We start from the raw sequence: 21,424 nt of genomic DNA on the forward strand, positions 1-21,424 counted from the left end.
AGCGGGGGCCGAATCGCGGCGATGACACAACCGGGCTTCCTGGGACTTTCTGTTCCAGCTCCTCCCCCCCGCCCCCCCAACCCTCAGTACGGTCCCCTCCCCCCAGGCCTGCCCCCGCCGCTCGGAACGGCGCCCCAATTACCTAGTTAGGCCCCAAAGTCTCCGGTCCGGACTCGGTGGCACGGCAGTAACTTCCACTGCTCCCCCCACCCCCCCCAGCGGCGGCGGCGGCGGCTCTCGGGTCCCTTCAATTATCAGCTGAGCCGCAGCACCGCGCCCGGCGTGCGCCTCCGCCCGCGCCGCCTCCCTCCCTGCCCGTTCCAACACCCTCAGGGAACTACTTTGCCCTGCGGCTCCGGCTGACGGGCTCGTCCGCGGGGCCGGCCCGGCTGCCTACTCGCGGCCCATCACATCGCCCCTCCCTCCCCCGCCGCCTGGCTCGGCTCCCCCAGCGGCCTCCGATCTCCTCCCGATCCCTTCGAGGGACCAGGAAGGAGACTGTGGTGCTCCGCTTGGTATCCCTCCGCCGGGGTCACCCCCTCCCCTCCGTGGTAGCAGGAACTAATTCCCCTTCGGGTCACCCGGGACCTAGAGGTAGAAATTTCGCGGATTAGAGTTCCCTGCGACCCTTGAAAGAAGGGACGATCACCACAAGTTAGAAACCCCCCTCCCCGCTCAAAAGCGGAGTTCCATTTAAACTAGGGCTTTGGCCCCTTGACCCCAATCAAGCTCCGCCCCTTCCTGGTTGTCTTAGCGACGGCGGTGGCGTCCCAAGATGGCGTCGTGGCTGCCGGAGACTCTGTTCGAAATTGTAGGACAAGGCCCGGCGCCGAGCAAAGACTATTACCAGTTATTGGTCACCCGCTCTCAGGCAAGTGCAAGCCGCGGTTTACTCACTCTCCCTATTCCCTGCCCGGACCGGCTGGAGCGCGCAACGCAGGCCGCGATAGGCCGAGAGCGCCGCGGCCCGCCGGAAGCGTACGGTACCAGCTCCGAGTCGGGAGATTTCGCTCGTCACCTCGGCCTCCTCGGCCCGCCTGTGCCTTCTGTCCCCCGGCCCGGCCCCGGCTAGCCTTCTTTGCCTCTTCACTGTGCCGCCCGCTCCCTTTCCGCCATCCTGGCTTCCAAACCGCAGAGTTTTCTCCGCACGAAGAGAAAAACAGGCGTCCCTGGCTTGCGCGCAGCCTCACCTCAGCGTGGGAAGGAAGGAAAGAAAGGCTCAGCCAAGTGTCCCGAGGAGGAGCCGGCAAGGGAGGGGGGAAAGGGACGGTCTCTTTTCCAGGATAGAACTTAATCATGGGGAATTTTTTAAAAGCCTCACTGTGGCCTTTGCGAGTACCACAGCCACATCAAAACTTAGTTATTTTTAGTAGGAATGGATGATTGAGAGTTCTCCTCTTACCTGTCTGGAGCCCCTTCTATCCCCATTGAAAGTGTTGGGGGGGGGGTACAAAAATGTTTCAGCTGCTCTGCGCTTCAGCCCCACCCATGATGACATCTGCTCCACAACAATAAGACCGAGGATTATGTTATCACCAAAGTCGCCATCGTCTTATTTGTATGACTTATTGTTGAAGGTGGGCTTTTGGATGATTTATTGTGCCTGTGAAATTCTCAAGTTGAGCTAGGCCTCCACTGGGAATGCGTTTCTGATTCCTGGCTGAGCTTGTGCTTGTCACTGAGTTATTCATGCACCTTGCACTTCCAATAGATGCGATTCCTATAAAATGAAATTTAGACTTTGAATATATCTGTTTTAGTATGAATATTGATTATTCATCGGTTTTTCTAGGCGCCCTTAAACAAAATAGTTTCTTTATATAAAATAATTTATTTTTACTTAAAAAGCACCCTTTAAAATAGAAATGTATATTTAGAATTATTACAAGTGTAATTAATAGTAGCCTGTCAAATTTTTAATCAAACTGTTTTTTAGAGATTTTTGCTAATTTAATTAGCGATTTCTTAAAAGCTGAAATTTACCCTTTCTTGTACATTTTTTTTAGGATTAGTGACTTTTCTATTGACTGTAAGATTTATGATCATCCCAAAGCTATTGAAATACATCTTTTAAAGGAAAAAAAAAGATTTATGATCAGATAGTTCTTCAATTATTAACGAGTGATCAAAAACTTATCTTCTAATCTGATGTCGTTTTCTATGTTAATTTACCTCAAGTAAATTAGAGTGTTCTAATTTTTACTCTACAGCCTTTAAAAAAATTTTTTTTGAGCATTTTCTTTTTCTGAGGATCTGGTATTTTAAGTATATAATGCTCTCAAATGTTGTAAGCCTCAACAAGTTGAATATCTGTTTCCCTTTTTATATTAGTAAGCTAACCTTAGGAGTGTTCCTGGCATTTGTTTTCCTCAAGAATGCTTCTGTTGTTGGTGTTCTTCAGACTTTGCTCTCAGGTCTAACTTAGGCACATGCCTTTCTTTTAACTACTCTGTTTTATGAAATCTTTCCCACCATTCCTTCAAAGTTCCTAATTCCTTCTTTTTCTTTTTTTATTTTTTAAGCAGGTCAAAAACTGTCCTTTATTTCTAGCCCTATTCTTTCTGTCAATTATATATAAAATCCTTCTTAAGATCCAGTGCGTTTTCTTTTTTAAGCATGCTGGATAAACCCACTATAGTTCTACCAGTGAGAGTTAATCTCAACTCTAATTAATTCATCCTCTTTTTAAAGTAAAATTTGTTGTTAAAAAATGGCAAGCCAAAAAAACATGCTTTTCAGTCAGCCGCCTTTAGAATATGTTATTTTCTAACCACAAGATATTTTTCTAAGACTCAGCACAGGAAGCCAAACATTCAGTAAGAAGTGGCCTGACATAAATAAATACTAAAAGACTAGAATTAAAATGTGTTTTATAAGATGGACTTTTTCTGGAATTATTTTCTAAAATTGTTGCTTGTACATTTCTCTCCCCTTTCTTCTGCCTTTATTCAAAAAAAAGTTGTATATTATCCAAAATATGCCCCAGATTTGGATGAATCCTTCTTTCATGCTGATTCTATCTTTAATCTCTTTTTCACTGCATCCTTTATGTTGGCCTTAAATCCAAATAACTGCACATTTGACATGGATTTGAGGGCAACTAATCTCATTAGGGTCATACCACTATTGACATAGTCCAGGATATAAATGTTATACATAAATAAATATTCATAAATATTTCCTTTGCTTTCTTGTTTATGCATTAACATTTAAAATATATTTTATGCTCATAGAGGCATCTCCCATTAGTAGCTTGATACTATGTTTGTTTTATTTTGTTTTTTAAAAATTTTCAGAATATAGTTTGGGATTGATGTGGTTAGTTCTCAAATTTGATCTTTATAGTGATGATCCCAACCCTTAGAAAAATCAGTGCACTAACTTTCTAAATCAAGTTTCACTCAGTTATTCTCACTCTGGTTTTAGTAGTATATATGTATTTTCTCATATACTGGATTCTAATTCTTTGAAAACCAGTAGATCTATAGTGTGTTAGGTTGGAAAGGAATCTTGAATGCTATTTAGGTCAAGGATATTTTACATGTGGCTTCTAAGAAAGTCACAAATTGTGTTCCTGAATGAAGATTTCCTTAATTTGAATCAACAACTTGGCATTTACTCTAGGGACACAAAATTAAGATGACTTCCAGCCTTTAAAGAATGTATTATTTATTCAGCAAATATGTATTAAACAGTTTTTATAAGTCAGGTTCTGTTCTAACTACTGGGGAGACGTCAGTGAACCAAACCCAGTATAGTAGGGAAGAATAGTATTTGATTTGTAAAAACACTTAAATGATTAAATTGTTCTATTTTTTTTTTAACTTCAAAGGAAGTTCGTGAGCAATTGCCAAGTTAATGAATAGCACAGACACTTTAAAATATGAGTCCATGGCAGGGCATGGTGGCTCATGCCTGTAATCCCACCACTTTGGGAGGCCGAAGCGAGAAGCTTGTCTGAACCCAGGGGTTCAAGCTCAGCCTGGGCAACATGGGCAAGACCATCTCTACAATAAATTTTTTAAAAAATTAACTGGGTGTCGTGATGTCCTCCTGTGGTTCCAGCTCCTTGGAAGGCTGAGGTGGAAGGCTGAGGCTGTGGTGACGGTGAGCATGCCACTGTACTCCAGCCCAGGCAACAGAGTGAGACTCCTACTCAAAAAAAAAAAATTCTGGGTCCAGAAGAAGCAAAAAATCCCTTTGGACTAAGTAGTCCAGGAGGATACCATTACTAGTATTATACTCTTGAAATTCTGTCTTCTTGCCCTCTCAAAATGGAAATGTTGCTTAAGGTGGCCAGATGAGTAGTCTTAGCTTTAATTTGACAAGTATTGGAAAAACATTAGAAACGGTAAGCATTTGTTAGGTAGATAAGAATTGACAGTTATGGCCTCTTGTCACTAATAATAATAACCTAGGTGATTATCCCAAAAGCATCAACATGTTATATTCACTCCAGCAGGTGAAAGAACAAGAAGAATTGGCAGATTTGTTTTCTCTATTTTACTAAATCGTACTCAAAACTCCAAAAAGATATCTGAAGATAATGTCATTTGAAAAATAAAACAGCAGCCGGGTTCGGTGGCTCAGCCTGTAATCCCGCGCCTTAGGAGGCTGAGGTGAGTGGATTACCTGAGCCTGCGGATTCGAGACCCGCCTGGGCAACTTGGCGAGACCTCATCCCTACAGCAAATCAAAAAATCAGCCGGGCGTGGTGCGCGCACCTGTAATTCCGGCTACTCGGAAGGCGGAGGCGGAAGGATCGCCGGAGCCCCGCAGGCCGAGGCTGCGGTGGCCGGGAGCGGCCACTGCACTCCAGTCTGGGCGACAGAGTGAGACTCCAACTCAAAAAAAAAAAAAAAAAGAGAGAGAAAAAAAAAGCTCATTCCGTCCCCGCAAATGGCAATTATTTTTGAAATGCTTTATAGTCCGTCATAGCACTGACAAACTGAAAACACCTGAGGTCGAATACCAGCCTGTGACAGGAAAGTGTCTTCTGACAAAGGAATTAAAACTAGACTTGGTGATGGCTGTGTGAGAGACAACAAAGAATTGAGCTAGTACCATTTCAAATTACAGACCAATTTTAAAGATTTAAAATTAAATACTGCCTAATAAAAATTTCATGCACGTTGCCGGGCTCGGTGGCTCAGCCTGTAATCCCGCGCCTTTGGGAGGCTGAGGTGAGTGGATTGCCTGAGACCGCGGGTTCGAGACCCGCCTGGGCAACTTGGCGAGACCTCATCTCTACAGTAAATCAAAAATCAGCTGGGCATGGTAGCGCGCGCCTGTAGTTCCGGCTGCTCGGAAGGCTGAGGCGGAAGGATCGCCGGAGCCCAGCAGGTCGAGGCTGTGGTGGCCGGGAGCGGCTACTGCACTCCAGTCTGGGCGACAGAATGAGACTCCAACTCAAAAAAATAAATAAAATAAAAATAAAAATTTCATGCACCATGCTTTGACCCAGCAAATCCATTTCAAGGATTTTTATATCCGAAAATGCTATCACATGTGCACAAGGGTATGTGAGCAAGACTACTCACCAAAGTAAAATAATTATAAAAACATCTTTCCATGAGTGGAAATGTGGTTAAACTGTGATTCATTCATACCGTATAGTACTATCCAACGTTTTAAAAACAATGTGGTAGATTTCTGTTTACTCAGTAGACCAAATAAGATCTTTAGCAAGAAAAGCAAGTTGCTGGGTTAAACATAGCAAGATCCCCCCCCCCCTTTTTAGTTGTTTTAAATAAATATCAGTGAAGTGTTTTACATAATAATACAAGAGAAAGCTGGGATGATTGATTTGCTCTTAGGGATGGAGTTATGGATTGTTTTCACTCTCTACATTCATATTTCTGAAAAACTTCCATTTTCTACAAGTAGCATTTATTTTTATAATCAGAGAAAAGCAATAAATAATTCAAATGAGGCTTATACTTGTAATCCCAGCACTTTGGGAGGCTGAGGTGGGAGGATTGCTTGAGCCCAGGAATTTGAGACCAGCCTGGGCAACATAGGAAGACCTTATCTCTACAAAAAATCAAAAAATAAGCTGGATGTGGTGGTTCTTGCCTTTAGTCCCAGCTACTTGGGAGGCTGAGGCAGAAGGATCACCTGAGCCCAGGAGTTCTGGGTTGTGGGAAACCATGGTTGTGCCACTGCCCTTCAGCCTAGGCCAGGGAGTGAGACCCCGGCCCCCATACCCAAAAATTAAGGTGTAAGTGGATAAGTCTTTCTGTGAGATGTTGCCATGCCTGCACTCTCCCTGTTTAACCAGTACCACCTTTGAGCCATGTCCCACATTGGCTTTTGGGGCAGTATTGATGGCTACTGTGTCACAAACTCCTGCTCTCTTTGAGGGGAGAAAATAATTCTAATTCTACAAATTTGGAATAGATTAAATGAGTTAATAATTACTTGGAAAACTTTATGGAGGTTTTAATGTCTAATAATTCCTGACTTTTTTATTTTTTTGATATAGATAAGAATTACTTTTGAGAAACTAAAGGATTGCTCTTTTTTTTTTTTTTTTTTTTTGAGTTGGAGTCTCACTCTGACGCCCAGAATGAGTGCGGTGGCCGCTCCCAACCACCACAGCCTCGACCCGCTGGGTTCCGGCGATCCTTCCGCTTCAGTCTTCCAAGTAGCTGGAACTACAGGCCGCGCTACCACGCCCGGCTAATTTTTTGATTTATTGTAGAGATGAGGTCTCACCAAGTTGCCCAGGCAGGTCTTGAACCCGCGGGTTCAGGCAGTCCACTCACCTCAGCCTCCCAAAGGTGCGGGATTACAGGCTGAGCCACTAAGCCCAGCTAGGATTGCTCTTCGCCTTGATTGGTGTGAGATGAATACTAATGAGCTAAAAAAAAAAAGAGAGATGTGGAAAGTAAATAAGGCAAAGGGGTCCACTGAATAGATTTATTTGACACAAAGTAAAGCTTAAAGAACAGAATTTCTCAAGTAAATGGAAATCATAGTAAATGAACACCAGACTGTGTTCATTTGGGAGCTGGATGCAGTAATCATCTTGATATTAGTAGGGTATTTTCCCTGAGGAGTCCCTAAATCATGATCTACTCCAGGCTCCCTACACTTCCCCACAAATTCCCCAAGAGCCATAAACATAAAGGAAACAAAACAGAGGAGAGGAAATGTATCCTCTTCTTTTGCTTGTGCTTAGTTGCTCCATGTCCCTAGGGAATGTTGCCCACTGCCAGAGGTGAATGATTCTGCGGATTTCCAAGCTACCATGCCCATTCTGCCCACCGGCCACCAGCCACAGCCGAAATGTTTCCACACAGGGCAACTGCTGCTCCTTTTAAAGTCCAAAAGACAGTGTAATACTTGTGCTCATTATTTTCCTCTCCCCCATTGTTTATGTCTTGATTTACACTCCTCTCTTTGCTGTCTCTCAAAGTCCCTCATTCTTCCCTCTGCCCTTAAAAGATGCTTTTCCTCTTCTTTAGGGCATCTGAGAGCCTCAGCCCAACTCTGCTTGAGTCTTCATCAAGGTGTGTTTTTGTTTTCCCTCCTGCCATCACTTACTTTTTCACCTCATCCTCCTGACAGCAGCAAGTGCAATAAACATACCCTTCCCTGACTTACAGGTTAGGCCAGGTGTTTATAATAATAAATTGCATTATTCTTTTATTCCTCATGTCTGACACATTTTAGAAAAATGATTCCCAACCTTGTGACACTCCAGGATGTGCTCAATTAGAATTGTGAAATCACTTTTAATCAGAAATTTAAAATTTTTAAAAAACTTCTTAAGTGGCATATGGTACTTTTGGGAGGAGAGGGATGAAATGATACAAGGAAAGTGATTAAACTCTTAAAAATAACAATAGTGCTTTGCCATATTATAATCCAGTCATTAAATGGCTTCTGACTTTTCATTGTAAAGTTGCATGACAGCTGATGTAGATCCAATCACATTTTTTTCCAAGTGAATTGTTCATTCAGCACCTGTGAGTGCCTACTCAATCTGGGCAGTTAATTTAGTCTCACCCTACAATGACACAGATTTGTTTTATAATTATATGGGGCAGTAGAGCACTTAATTGGGAGTCACTGAGTCATGGATCCTTTAATTCTTCCTGCTAGTCTGCATGCTCTTGACCTGGGGCAAGGCACTTAATTTGTTTGAGCCCTAGTTGCGTCATCAACATAATAAGGTTACTAGTCTAAGACACCACTAAGGTTATTCCAGCTCAGTGAAAAAAAAAAAAAAAAAGCACTGGATTTTTTTTTAAATTAAAGTTGAGTTTGCACTAGGTGCAGTGGCTCACACCTATAATTCCAGCACTTTGGCAAGCTAAGGCGAGAGGATTGCCTGAGTCCAGGGGTTCGAGACCAGCCTGGGCAACTTGGTGAGACCTGGTTTCTACAATAAATCAAAACATTAACCGGGTATGGTGGTGCACACCTGTAGTTCCAGCTACTTGGAAGGCTGAGGTGGAAGGATCATGTGAGCCCAGAATGTCGAGGCTGCGGTGGCCGTGAACGTGCTACTACACTCCAGCCTGGGTGACAGAGACTCCAACTCAAAGATATAAAATAAAATAAAGTGAACAATTCAACATTTGGATGTTGAGAACCAGATGTATGTAGAAAGAACTCTAGACCAGTGTTTGTCAATATAGAGAAGTGTCATGAGCCAGGTGAAGTGGTACACTCTTATAGTCCCAGCTACTGGGAAGGCTGAGACAGGATTGCTTGATCCCTGGAGTTGGAGTTCAGCCTGGGCAAAATAGTGAAACCTTGTCTCTTAAAAAAAAAAAAAAAAAAAAAGGCCATAGTGGCTTGAGCCTGTAATCCCAGCACTTTGCGAAGCTGAGGAGAGAGAATGGCCTAAGCCCAGGGGTTCAAGAGCAGCCTGGGCAACTTGGCAAGACCTCACCTCTACAATAAATTTAAAAAAAAAAATTACTGGGATTGATCAAATCTTATTCGATCATGAAATCTTATTTGATCATGAAACCTCTGTGTGTGTGTGTGTGTTTGTGTGTGTTTTCTTTTTTTTTTTTTTTTTTTGAGTTGGAGTCTCACTCTGTCGCCCAGACTGGAGTGCAGTGGCCGCTCCCGGTCACCACAGCCTCGACCTGATCGGGCTCCGGCGATCCTTCCGCCTCAGCCTTCCAAGTAGCTGGAACTACAGGCGCACGCTACCACGCCCGGCTGATTTTTTGATTTATTGTAGAGATGAGGTCTCCCTGCCCAGGCGGGTCTTGAACCCGCGGGCTCAGGCAATCCACTCACATCAGCCTCCCAAAGGCGTGGGATTACAGGCTGAGCCACCAAACCCGGCTTGTGTGTGTTTTCTTTTTGAGTTGAAGTCTCACTCTGTCACCCAGTCTGGAGTGCAGTGGCACACTCATGGCCACCTAAGCCTCAACCTGCTGGGCTCAGGAGATCCTTCTGCCTCAGCCTTCCAAGTAGCTGGAACTATAGGCACATGCCCAGCAGGTCAAGACTGCAGTGACCGTGAGCACGCCACTACACTCCAACCTGGGCAACAGAGTAAGACTCCAACTCAAAAAATAGTAATAATTATAATAATTATTGTGATATTTGGCTATCAAAATAGAACAAAATTAACAAAACCCCTATTTCATACTCTATCTTTAAAAATATGGATGTCAGTTGAAAAGTTGAGTGTTGTACACACAAATAGACACTGTGAAAGTACCATAAGAAAATAAAAGAATATTGTTTTAATCCTGAGATGTAAAAGGCCCACGTAAGCAAGACTCCAACTCTGGAAGCCTTATAGGAAAAGAATGGCACATCAAGTACATTTAAAATAAAATTTTGTAGTCAGGTATTGTGGCACACACCTGTAATCCCATCACTTTGAGAGACGAGGGTGAGAGGATTGCCTGAGCCCACAAGTTCAAGACCAGTCTGGGCAACTTGATGAGACCTCGTGTTTACAGTAAATCAAAAAAATTAACCAGGTGTGGTAGAATGCACTCTGTGGTTCCAGCTATTTGGAAGGCTGAAGCAGAAGAGTTAACTGGGCCCAGGAGGTCGAGGCTGCGGTGGCTATGAGTGTGCCACTACTGCACTCCATCCTCGGCAACAGAATGAGACTCTGACTTAAATAAATAAATAAATAGCCTGGCGTGTTGGTTCATGCCTATAATCCCTGTACTTTGGAAGACCGAGGTGAGAGGATTGCCTGAGTCCACGGGTTCGAGACCAGCCTGGGCAACTTGGCGAGACCTCATCTCTACAATAAATGCAAAAATTAGCCGGGTGTGGCAACACATGCCTGTAGTTCCAGCTACTTGGAAGGCTAAGGTGAAAGGATCATCTGAGCCCAGCTGGTTGAGGCTGCAGTGGTCGTGAGCAGCATACCACTGCACTCTAGCCTGGTCAACAGAGTGACTCAAATAAATACATGTATACATACATAAGTAAATAAAATACAATTTTTTTTTGCAAGTGATACCTAAAACAAAATTAATATTATGTTTTGGCTGTAGCAGGCAAAAAGTTAATATACTCGGTAATCTTATAAATTAATAAATAACCTCATGGGAAAACGGCAAGTTACCTGAAGAAGTATACATGACTAATAATTATAGTAAAAGATGCTTAACCTCACTAGTGATTAAGGAAATATAATTTAAAACAAAAAATTACTGATAGTTCCACTGGCAAAAAATTGAGACTATCCAAGTCAGCAGACTCTGAGAGAAAGGACTTTGTTAAGTATTGGCTGCACACCAAGTTTCAGACCACACCAGTAATACAAAGGTGAAGCTCTTTCCCTCAAGAAGCTTGCACTCTAGTGGTAGGACAAACAGATTACAGCAAGATATTTTCTACAGTGGTATTATGAACCCAGTCTGGTGAGAGTATTAGAGGAAATCCTGAATTGGCAGCCAAGGCAGTGATCAGAGACCATTTTACAAGGACAAGGTGTGAGGTGAGACTGAAAACAAAGAAGAGGTGGGCAGAGGAACTCTGGGCAGAGAAACAAGCCAAGAAAAGCAAAGATCTGGTGCAAGTGATAAGTAATGTACTATATTGTCTGACATAAAGCTAGCTAGGTGTCAGGACCCCTGAGGAGTAGCCAAGGAGTAGATCAGGAAATACCTGGTAATTCAAGACTTAAGACTCAATTTGACTGAGGCGGGAGGATTGCTTGAGGCCAGGAATTCCAGGCTGCAGTGAGCTATGATCATGATGCCTATGCTACAAAACAAGACCTTATCTCAAAAGAAAAAAAAAAGGCTTAATTTGGCCAGTCAATGGTTTTTAAATTATTCTTTGGTTTTGCAAATAAATGTGCTTCTGAGTTTTCACAAGCATTTTAGTTCAAGCATCTTCTTTGGAAATATTTTTAATTAGTTTTAAAAATGTAATACATAGAAATACCTGCAACCTGAAATGTGTTGTATGCCACATTTTAATGCCTTAATGTGTGATTCCAAAATATGAATGAACATGTTTTGATGCAGGCCACAGAGGAAAGCATCAGCCATCACCGAGAATACAGTACAATGTCTTACAAATGTTTCATTGTTTGGTAAAGCTGAACTCTGACCAGCCCTTTGGATTTGTGCCTATACAAAGCAGGTATAATTGGAACAGAGAGTAAGCCTGAAAATCACAAGAGTCTCAGACACACCAAATGAACACAAAATCTTGGAACTGACAGTTCACAGAAACACATTGACATCCTTGTGATAATGCCAAGCTAGAGAGCATGTTAAAACATAAGAAGTAATTTTCAATGCTTTTTTCTGAATTTGGTATTTGTGATACGAAAAGAATTTGGTAAATGCTGTTAGTGATTCAACCCTGAAACAAAAGTTTTACTATTCTCACATTTATGGATCTTTTGGATCCTTGGAATTGAAGAGTCTTCTAAAATCAGCAACATGACTCACTTTTTTTTTCTTTTTTTTTTTTTTTTTGAGTTGGAGTCTCACTCTGTCGCCCAGACTGGAGTGCAGTGGCCGCTCCCGGCCACCGCAGCCTCGACCTGCTGGGCTCCGGCGATCCTTCCGCCTCAGCCTTCCAAGTAGCCGGAATTACAGGCGTGTGACTCACTTTTTAAAGGTTGATTTCAACTCACTCATTTAACAATAGTTGAGTGCCTCCTGTGTGCTGCCAGGTACTGTGCCAAGCACCAAGGATACTGTTGGCACAAGTATGTAGTCTCTGCCCTCATGGAGCTTACAGTCTAGAGGGGGACACAGATACCAATCAAATGAACACATAAGCAAAACTAAAATGTCAACCATGGTAATAGGTGTTATCAAGATGAGACACTCAAACACTCTTTATCTTCTGAGCCTGTTTCCAGCAAAAAAAAGAGGAGACACCCATGTGCTGTGTACGCGGTGATGTATTGTGGCAGGATGTGACCTTTTGTTCAGGAAGTTCAGGAAAAGCTCTTCATAGGAAGTGACCCTTGATCTAAGGTCAGGAAGATTGGGTGAACAGTTAGAGGGCTGATGCAGCCAGAGTATGGAGAGCAGGGTGGTGAGGCAGAGGTCAGATTGTGCTGGCTTCGGAGAGCATGATCAGGAGCTTTGTCCTGATACAGAGAATATGAGTAGCTGTTGATTTTTAAGGAGATGAAGTGGCTGACATACTATATCCCCATGATTGTGAGATACCCCCCCTTTTTTTTTACACTTTCATATCCCTGAAATCAAAGTTTAATTAGCATTGTTTTATTTCTAAGCTATATGTAAAATGATGTGACTTATAGTCAGTGACATTTTAGAGTTGGTGAAATATCAGGTTTGTGATTTTACAAGATCACATTGTATGTAATGTGGAGAGCAGATTTATGATTATTTGCATGGATCAGGGTTTTATTTATTTTGTTTTATAATAAAATCAGAAATTGACTCCTGATGCAGAGTAACACTAATATCAATCTTCATCTAATTTCACTGCCTAATTTCAAAGTTTTCTTTCTGTCAGAGTAGTTCCTTTATTTTCATTAACTTTGTAATGAATAAATACTGTTAGACCAAGCATGGTGACTCATGCCTGTAATCTCAGCACTCAGAGGTCAAGACAAGAGGATTGCCTGAGCCCAGCAGGTCAAGGCTGCAGTGGCTGTGATCTCCAGCCTGAGCAATAGAGTGAGACTCCAGCTCAAAAAAAGAAAAAAAAAATTTTCATACAATTTCACGGCCTGATTTCAAAGTTCTCTTTCTGTCAGAGTAGTTTTGTTCTCATTACCTTAACAATAAGTACATAGGTAAATAAATACTGTTAATATAAACATAGGTTAAAAAAAACTGTCTTTATAAACTATCCCTTTTGACAGAATGAGACCCTGTCCCAAAAAAATATATATAAATAAATAAAAGTACCCCTTTTATTCAATAGATAAACATAAACTGATACAGGTATTCACAAATGAATATAGATAAAATCTACAGAATTTTTCTTAATAAAAGTGTTCTGCTTTGAAAAACAGAGTTAGCCGGGCTCAGTGGCTCAGCCTGTAATCCTGCGCCTTTGGGAGGCTGAGGTGAGTGGATTGCCTGAGCCCGCGGGTTTGAGACCTGCCTGGGCAGCGAGACCTCATCTCTACAATAAATCAAAAAATCAGCTGGGCGTGGTAGCGCATGCCTGTAATATGGGCTACTCGAAAGGCTGAGGCGGAAGGATCGCCAGAGCCCAGCAGGTGGAGGCTGCGGTGGCCGGGAGCGGCCACTGCACTCCAGTCTGGGCGACAGAGTGAGACTCCAACTCAAAAAAAAAAAAAAAAAAAAAGAAAGAAAGAAAAACTGAGTTTGAAAACTGCTAGTCTACGTAATAGGGATTCACCAAGGATTTTTTCACAGGAAAATGAAATCACTGAAATTGTAGTATGGAACTATGACTGACCACAGCAATGTGGGAAACAGGAGGGGAGGAAGGCGCTGTGAGTATGGAAGAAGGAAGAGAGGCAAGTTGTTTTACCCCCCAAAAAACATAAAACTTTCTACCTCATAATGTTTGTTTGTTTGTTCAGTTGGAGTCTCACTCTGTCACCCAGGCCGGAGTGCAGTAGCAGTATCATAGCTCACCACAGCCTCAACCTCCTGGACTTAGTCATTCCCTCTGCCTCAGCCTTCCAAATAGCTGGGACTACAGGTGTGTGCCACCGTGCCTGGCTTATTTTAAAAATTTTTTTTGTAGAAACAAGGTCTCACTATGTTGCCCAGGCTGGTCTTGAACTCCTGGGCTCAAGTAGTCCTCCCGCTTCGGCCTCCCATAGTGCTGGAATTACAGACATGAACCACTGTGCCTGGCCATAATCATGCTTCAAGAATTATACAAATTATTGACATAGTTTCCTTCCCTATCTTATATTTTTATTATGGTAAGTTTCTTTAGTTCCAAGATGAGTCTTTCTGTTGTCTAAAACTGAATTAAATGGCTGGACACGTAGACTCATGCTTGTAATCTCAGTACTTTGGGAGACAGAGGTGAGGGGATTGCCTGAGACAGGGATTTGCGACCAGCCTGGGCAACTTGGCGAGACTTCATCTCTACAATAAATCAAAAAGTTAGCCAGGCATGGTGGTGCACACCTGTAGTTCTAGCTACTTGGAAGTTTGAGGCGGAAGTTTTGCCTGAACTCAGCAGTTGAAGCTGCAGTGACTGTGAGCATGCCACTGTACTCCAGCCTGGGCTACAGAGTAAGATTCCAACTCAAAAGAAACTCCACAAAACTGTATTAAATGGCTGTTCAACATTTTTTAAAAGAGAAATATATTATCATTTGACACAAAAAAAGTTGTTTCCAGGGCCGGACATGGTGACTCACACCTATAATCCCAGCACTTTGGGAGACTGAGGTGAAAGGATTGCCTGAACCCATGAGTTTGAGACCAGGGTTCAAAACCAGCCTGGGCAACTTGGCGAGACCTCATCTCTACGATAAATCAAAAAATGAGCTAGGCGTGGTGACGTGTGCCTATAGTTCCAGCTACTTGGAAGACTGAGGTGGACAGATCATCTGAGTCCGGTAGATCGAGGCTGTGGTGGCCATGAACATGCCACTGTTCTTCCAGCCTGGGCAACAAGAGTGAGAGATTCCAACAGTTGTTCCCACTATTTTGATCTTTTTATATCAAACCCTGTCTCAGTGGCCGCCTCCAACTACTCCGTTACTCTTATCCACATGTTCATTACCCAGGACTCCCTCTTCTAAAGATGGTAACTATGGTGGCTGTTACCAGGGTTCCAGATGAGACACTCTAATGGCACTACAAGGCAGTGGCCACATTTTTAGTGCTTTTGCATGTTACTTAGTTTGTCAAATTAACTTTTCCCAGTTAGACCTTGTTAAAGCTATGAATAAAGAGTCCTTTTATTTATTTATTTTGGGTTGGGGTCTCACTCTGTCACCCAGGTTGGAGTGTAATGCACGTTCATGGCCACTGCAGCCTCAACCTGTTGGGCTCAGGTGATCCTCCCGCTTCGGCCTTCCAAGTAGCTGGAACTACAGGCATTAACTATCACACCTGGCTAATTTTTTTATTTATTGTAGAGACAAGGTCTCGCCAAGTTGCCCAGGCTGGTCTCAAACCCTTAAGTTGAGACAGTCCTCTCGCCTCTACCTCCCAAAGTTCTGGGGTTACAGGCTTGAGCCACTGCGCTCAGCTAAAGAATCCTTGTAAATAGACGAAATAATTATTCCTAAATATTACTTTTAAATACTGACTTTTTTCCCTGCTTTTTTACTTTCTTAAAGACAAGGTCTTACTCTGTCTCCCAGGCTGGAGTACAGTGGCACAAGCAATCACAACTTACTGAAGCCTCTAATTCCTGGACTCAAGCCATCATTTCACTTCAGCCTCTCATGTAACTAGGACTACAGGCTCACACCACCACACCTAGCTAATTATTTGTATAGTTGGGATCTTGCCAAACCTGGTCTCAAGCCCCTGACCTCAAGTGATCCACCCACCTCAGCCTTCCAAAGTGTTAGATTACAGGTGTGAGCCACCATGCCTGTCCTATACTGATTTTTTTTCTTTTTTTTGAGTGCAAGTCTCACTCTGTCACGAGGCTAGAGTGCAATGGCATGATCACAGCTCACTGCAGCCTCAATCTCCTGTTTCTACAAAAAAAATTAGCTGGATGTGATGGCATGCACCTATATTCCCAGCAGGAGGATCACTTGAACCCAGGAGTTTTAGGCTGCAGTGAGCTGTGATTGTGCCACTGGACTATAGCCTGGGTGACAGAGTGAGACTCCAATGCAAAAATAAATAAATGCAATAACCAAGAACATTTTATGGACATATAAAGACATATATAGGCATAGTAGACACGTCCACATCATAGTAATTACTGCAGTGACCATGCATTCAGTAGTAACTCTGCTGTAATGTTTAGGTGTATATCTGATTTGTAGGAAAATAGGCAACAACATATGTACATATGTGTTATGGGATGAATTTTATGCCCCCCCCCAAAAAGGTATGTTGAAGTCCTAACCTCCTGTACCTCAGACTGTGACCTTATTTAAAAATAGGCTGGGCACGATAGCTATGTTTGTAATCTCAGCATTTTGAGATGCCAAGGTAGGAGGATTGCTTGAGCTCAGAAGACCAACCTAGGCAATGTGGTGAGACCTTGCCTCTACAAAACATTTTTTTAACTTTAGTCAGGCATGGTGGCACAAGCCTATCGCCCCAGGTACTCGGGAGGCTGAAGAAGGAGGATCACCCGAGTCCAGGAGTCCGAGGCTTCAGTGAGCCGTGACCATGCCACAGCACTCCAGCCAGGGTGACAGAGTGAGACTTGGACTCAAAAAAAATGATTGGAAACAGAGTCATTGCAGATGTGATTAGTTAAAATGAGGTCCTACTGGAATAGGGTGGGCCCTAATTTAATATTACTAGTGTCCTTAAATTAAAGGCACACACAGAAGGCCAAGTGATAACGAAGGTAGAGATTGGAGGGATGAAGCAAGGAATGCCAAAGACTGTTGGCAAATCACCAGAAGCTAAGGAGACAGAGAAGGATTCCCCTTCAGGAGGAAGGAGCATGGCTTTACCAACACCATAACTTTGGGCATCTAGCCTCCAAAATCGTGAGACAATAAATTTATTGTTATGACAGTCCTGAGAAACTAGTACAGTATGTGAAGCTATTTGTGGCCCACCTACTTGATTCACTTGAATATATCAGTGGGAAAATAGAGTTGCCTAGATATGTCAGTCATTTCACACCTTGTCCAAGCCTCTAGCTGAGATAAATCACCATCTGGTGTGATTCCTTTACCTATTCCTTGCCACAGTTTACTGGAACAAGGGTGGACACCTGACTCTAGTGCAATGAAGTCACTGACCAGCAGCCACAGGACTTGTGTAGCCTAGTGTGAAAAGAGGAGTTCTTTGTTCTTTCTTTTTTCTTTTTTTTTTTGAGTCAGAGTCTCACTGTCGCCCAGGCTGGAGTGCAGTGGCACACTCACTGCCACTGCAGCCTCAACCTGCTGGGCTGAGGCGATCTTTCCACCTCAGCCTCCCGAGTAACTTGGACTACAGGTGCATGCCACCACGCCCAGCTAATTTTTTGATTTATTGTAGAGACGGGGTCTCACCAAGTTGCCCAGGCTGGTCTCGAACCCCCGGGCTCAGGCAATCCTCTTGCCTCTGCCTCCCAAAGTGCTGGGATTACAGACGTGAGCTCTCTCTTAAAAACTAGGACTTAGAGACTCAGAAGGATATAGTTGCAGGAATTTGCCTCAGGGAACTGAAATAGAAACGCACAGAGGAAGCTTGAAGTGGCCATTCCGAAACTTATACAAACTGCTGACCAAGAGAGGAGCAGAAAAAATACACTCAAAGAAACATGACAATAAGTTAGGGGAGACAGAGGAGGGAAAGTGTTACTCTAGGTGAGGCTGAAGGCTACCTTATTTACAACCATTATCACCCTCTAGTAGAGCACTCAACTCTTAGTTGGGCTTAATCCTCCCGAGTAAAACACTGCACATCTCAACCTCTCTGGTCAGCTAGGTGTGACCTTAACTAAGAATTCACAACCTTAGAAAGTTTCCTTGAATGGAGGTAGGGATGAGCCTCTTTATTTGGCTGCTTAGAAATCAAATCAGGGGTGAGGGGTGAAATGGATAATAGGAGGCAGTGCCCGAAACCCACCAATGCTGGAGCTCCTAAGAAGACCTGACATGGTAGTGCACTCTGCCATTCCACTGTGTACCACCTTTTTTTTCCAGCCTTTCTTTTTCTCTTCATTTATTTCTTTCTGTTCCCTTTCATTTCTTTTCCTTCTTGTTTGTTTACCCTCCCTATATGAAAAGTGTTGGTTAGGACCTTTTGGTTTCTCATCCCAGTTACCTGGTACAGTGGGTCTCTATGATGAGAAATTCATGGGCATCACCATGATCAGGAATTGTGGCAGCTAAGCCAAGCTTCATAGAATTGAGGACTAGTCAGGGAGGTGTAGTGGCTCACACCTATAATCCCAGAAAATTGGGAGGTCAAGGTGGAGTTCAAGACCAGATTGGGCAACATGGCAAGACCTCGTCTCTACCAATAATAATAATAATAAAAACTGCCGGGCTCGGTGGCTCAGTCTGTAATCCCGCGCCTTTGGAGGCTGAGGTGAGTAGATTGCCTGAGCCTGCGGGTTTGAGACCCGCCTGGGCAACTTGGCGAGACCTCATCTCTACAATAAATCAAAAATTAGCTGGGCATGGTAGCGTGCGCCTGTAGTTCCAGCTACTTGGAAGGCTGAGGCGGAAGGATCGCCAGAGCCCAGCAGGTCAAGGCTGCGGTGGCCGGGAGCAGCCACTGCACTCCAGTCTGGGTGACAGAGTGAGACTCCAACTCAAAAAAAAAAAAAAAAAAAAGAAGAAGAAGACTAGCAGCTCCCAGAGGCCCCAGGACCAGAGATCCAGAACAGCTGTAGCCTGAGTGTGTTTAGCAGCAGAAGGTGTACCAGGACCTCTTTGCAGGCCTTGGCCACACCATCTCCCACAGTGTTTCTGGGTCTGTATGCTGCTGCCCCTACTAAAGACTCAGTTTTGTGCCTCAAGTTCCGTTTCCTCCAGAAAGAGAATCTGATGTTTTCATTCAGCCAGTCATGCCACCAGTCCTACTCATTGGCCACAGTCAGGCCTGTCTGTTGCCTATCCTTGGGTCATGTGGTAGGAGCTGATGTTTTTACCACTAGCCTCTCTCCCTTCTTCTGGTACCAGTGCCCTGATTTTCTACAGGAAAATCATGCTTCCCTCACCCTTGTTCCACATGGCCCAAATATTCTCATATGGACTCAACATCCTCAATATTTATAGTGATTCAGAGATGGGCTCACTACCCAGTCCAAGCCAATTAAATACTGACATATTTGAGAAAGGTGTACTTCCTTGATTCCTGAACTTGGCACTGTTGTGATGTGAGCCAGGATCTAGCAGCCATCTTGTCGTCACTAGGGACAACTTACCTGTGGATGCGACCAGTGTGAAGGGGTAGGAGCCAAAAGGTGAAAGAGAGATTGAGTATCTGGCATCGTTTGAGCCTTGAGCCAGCTAGGCTTTACCATTATGTAAGTCAACATGGTCCTCTTTTTTGCTCAAACCACGTTGAAAGGATTTTTCACCTAAAACTGAAAATGCCTTAACTGGTCCAGATCAGTTGGCCACTCTAGTCCAATCAGCAATGACTAGAGTTGTAGACCAGATGTCACTTGCAGAACAGTGCACTCAAGGAGAGTCAACCCTAGAGACAGGGCTATGGGACAGGCAATGTGAAGCTCAGCCTTTCCACTATAAATAAGCCTGTGCAAGGCAAGGTTATTTAAAGTTTGGAGTTCATAAATCACAGTGGCTTTGTTACAACAACAAAAACGAAAACAAAAAATAGCCTTTTATTTTTATTATAATTTTATTTTATTTTATTTTTTTTGTCTTTTTGAATTGGGATCTCCCTCTGTCACCCAGACTGGAGTGCAGTGGCCGCTCCTGACCACCACAGCCTCGTCCTGCTGAGCTCCGGCGATCCTTGCTGCTCAACCTTCCAAGTAGCTGGAACTACAGGTGTGCACTACCATGCCCGGCTAATTTTTTGAATTATTGTAGAGATGAGGTCTCGCCAGATTTCCCAGACTGGTCTCGTACCCGCGGGCTCAGGCAGTCCACTCCCCTCGGCCTCCCAAAGCGCGGGATTACAGGCTGAGCCACCAAGCCCGGCCAAAATTTTATTTGTCTTTTTGAATTGGGATCTCCCTCTGTCGCCCAGCCTGGAGTGCAGTGGCACCATCACAGGTCACCACTGCCTCAACCTACTATGCTCAGGTGATCCTTCCACCTCAGCCTTCCAAGTAGTTGGAACTACAGGCACCCCACCTGGCTAATTTTTTGATTTATTGTAGTGATGAGGTCTCGTCATGTTGCACAGACTGGTCTCACCTCCACCTCCCAAAGTGATGGGATTACAGACTTGAGCCACCAGAGCCAGCCCAAAACTAGTATCTTGAAGTGTAAAAATAATTAAAAATGTAGTTAGGCTTAGTCAGAAAAAAAGCTAAGGATTTAGGGTCCTGTGAGCTACAGTTTAAAATAAGCTTAGACAACTAAAGATCTTTGATTTTTTTAAAAGAGAAAACTAATTGAGGAAAAAAATTAAGGTGAATGTGGTTTGTGACTGTTCTGTTTGAGATGCAAAGCAGTGAGCAATATTGGCAAAGCCACAAATTGGGAGTAGGCTGTGGGAAGGGTGCATGAAGACAGCAATATAAAGGAGACTTTGGAAGGCATTCCTAGCCAAATGCTACCAGTACCAACATGATGGTTATGAATAATAGCTATCTGTCTGGAATGCACTCTGACCCTCTGCTCTGAATCACAAATTTCTCCTTAATTTGTACAAAATTTAATGTACCTGGATTTCCTTCTGCATGTCTTCTCTATCCTTAAGATTTTTTTCAGTTCAGGAATATTTTTGTTTGGGATGACATTAAAAAAAGAAACTGGGAATGAGAATTGGGAAGATGAAAAGGAAGTGCAACTGGAATAAAAATTTTGCAGTGCACCCTGGGGAAGTGGGGGAGGGAAGAAAGATGAAGCAGCTGCCTGAGGCCTTAGAACTTCTCTTCCATGGGACATGTATGATCCTGCTGGACACAGCCAGGTCTGAGGTGTGCTGTGAACTAAGCCTCTGCAGCTTTTCCTATGGGGTGGTTCTGTCCCCCTAGTGAACATCAGCTCTGTTCTTGCGTTCACCCAGTATCACCTCTTTGCTTTTGCTACTCCTCCACTTGGATTGCCCTGTCCCTAATCTTTTTTTTCTTTTTTTTGGAGTTGGAGTCTCTGTCACCCAGGCTGGGGTATAGTGGCAATCCGCTGCCTTGACCTGCTGGGCTCAGGCAATCCTTCTGCCTCAGTCTTCCAAGTAGCTGGAACTACAGGCACGTGCCACCA

At 43.6% G+C, this 21,424-nt stretch overlaps 2 protein-coding genes across 16 annotated transcripts in view; one reads left to right on the forward strand and one right to left on the reverse strand.

Annotated features, from left to right (window-relative positions):
• TRIP12 (thyroid hormone receptor interactor 12) overlaps positions 1-273 on the reverse strand; it is a 163,043-nt gene extending 162,770 nt beyond the window's left edge. For 12 of the 15 annotated variants that reach the window (XM_021715047.1, XM_021715046.1, XM_021715037.1 and 9 more), the window contains exon 1: positions 143-270. The gene's annotated coding sequence lies outside the window, so the exon portion shown is untranslated. Of the gene's footprint in view, positions 1-142 lie in introns of all 15 variants that reach the window. The other 3 variants (XM_021715032.1, XM_021715026.1, XM_021715041.1) reach the window with 2 other exon arrangements.
• Positions 274-756: 483 nt separating this feature from the next.
• Positions 757-21,424, forward strand: part of FBXO36 (F-box protein 36) — a 101,472-nt gene continuing 80,804 nt past the window's right edge. Inside the window, exon 1 of the mRNA XM_008063095.2 lies at positions 757-871. Within this exon, the coding sequence (XP_008061286.1) occupies positions 776-871 (96 nt within the window). The 5' untranslated portion in view covers positions 757-775. The remainder of the gene's footprint in view (positions 872-21,424) is intronic.

This window comes from Carlito syrichta, unplaced genomic scaffold, assembly GCF_000164805.1.
Source record: "Carlito syrichta isolate Samal-C Ts95f unplaced genomic scaffold, Tarsius_syrichta-2.0.1 Scaffold306578, whole genome shotgun sequence".
Classification (NCBI taxonomy): Eukaryota; Metazoa; Chordata; class Mammalia; order Primates; family Tarsiidae; genus Carlito; species Carlito syrichta.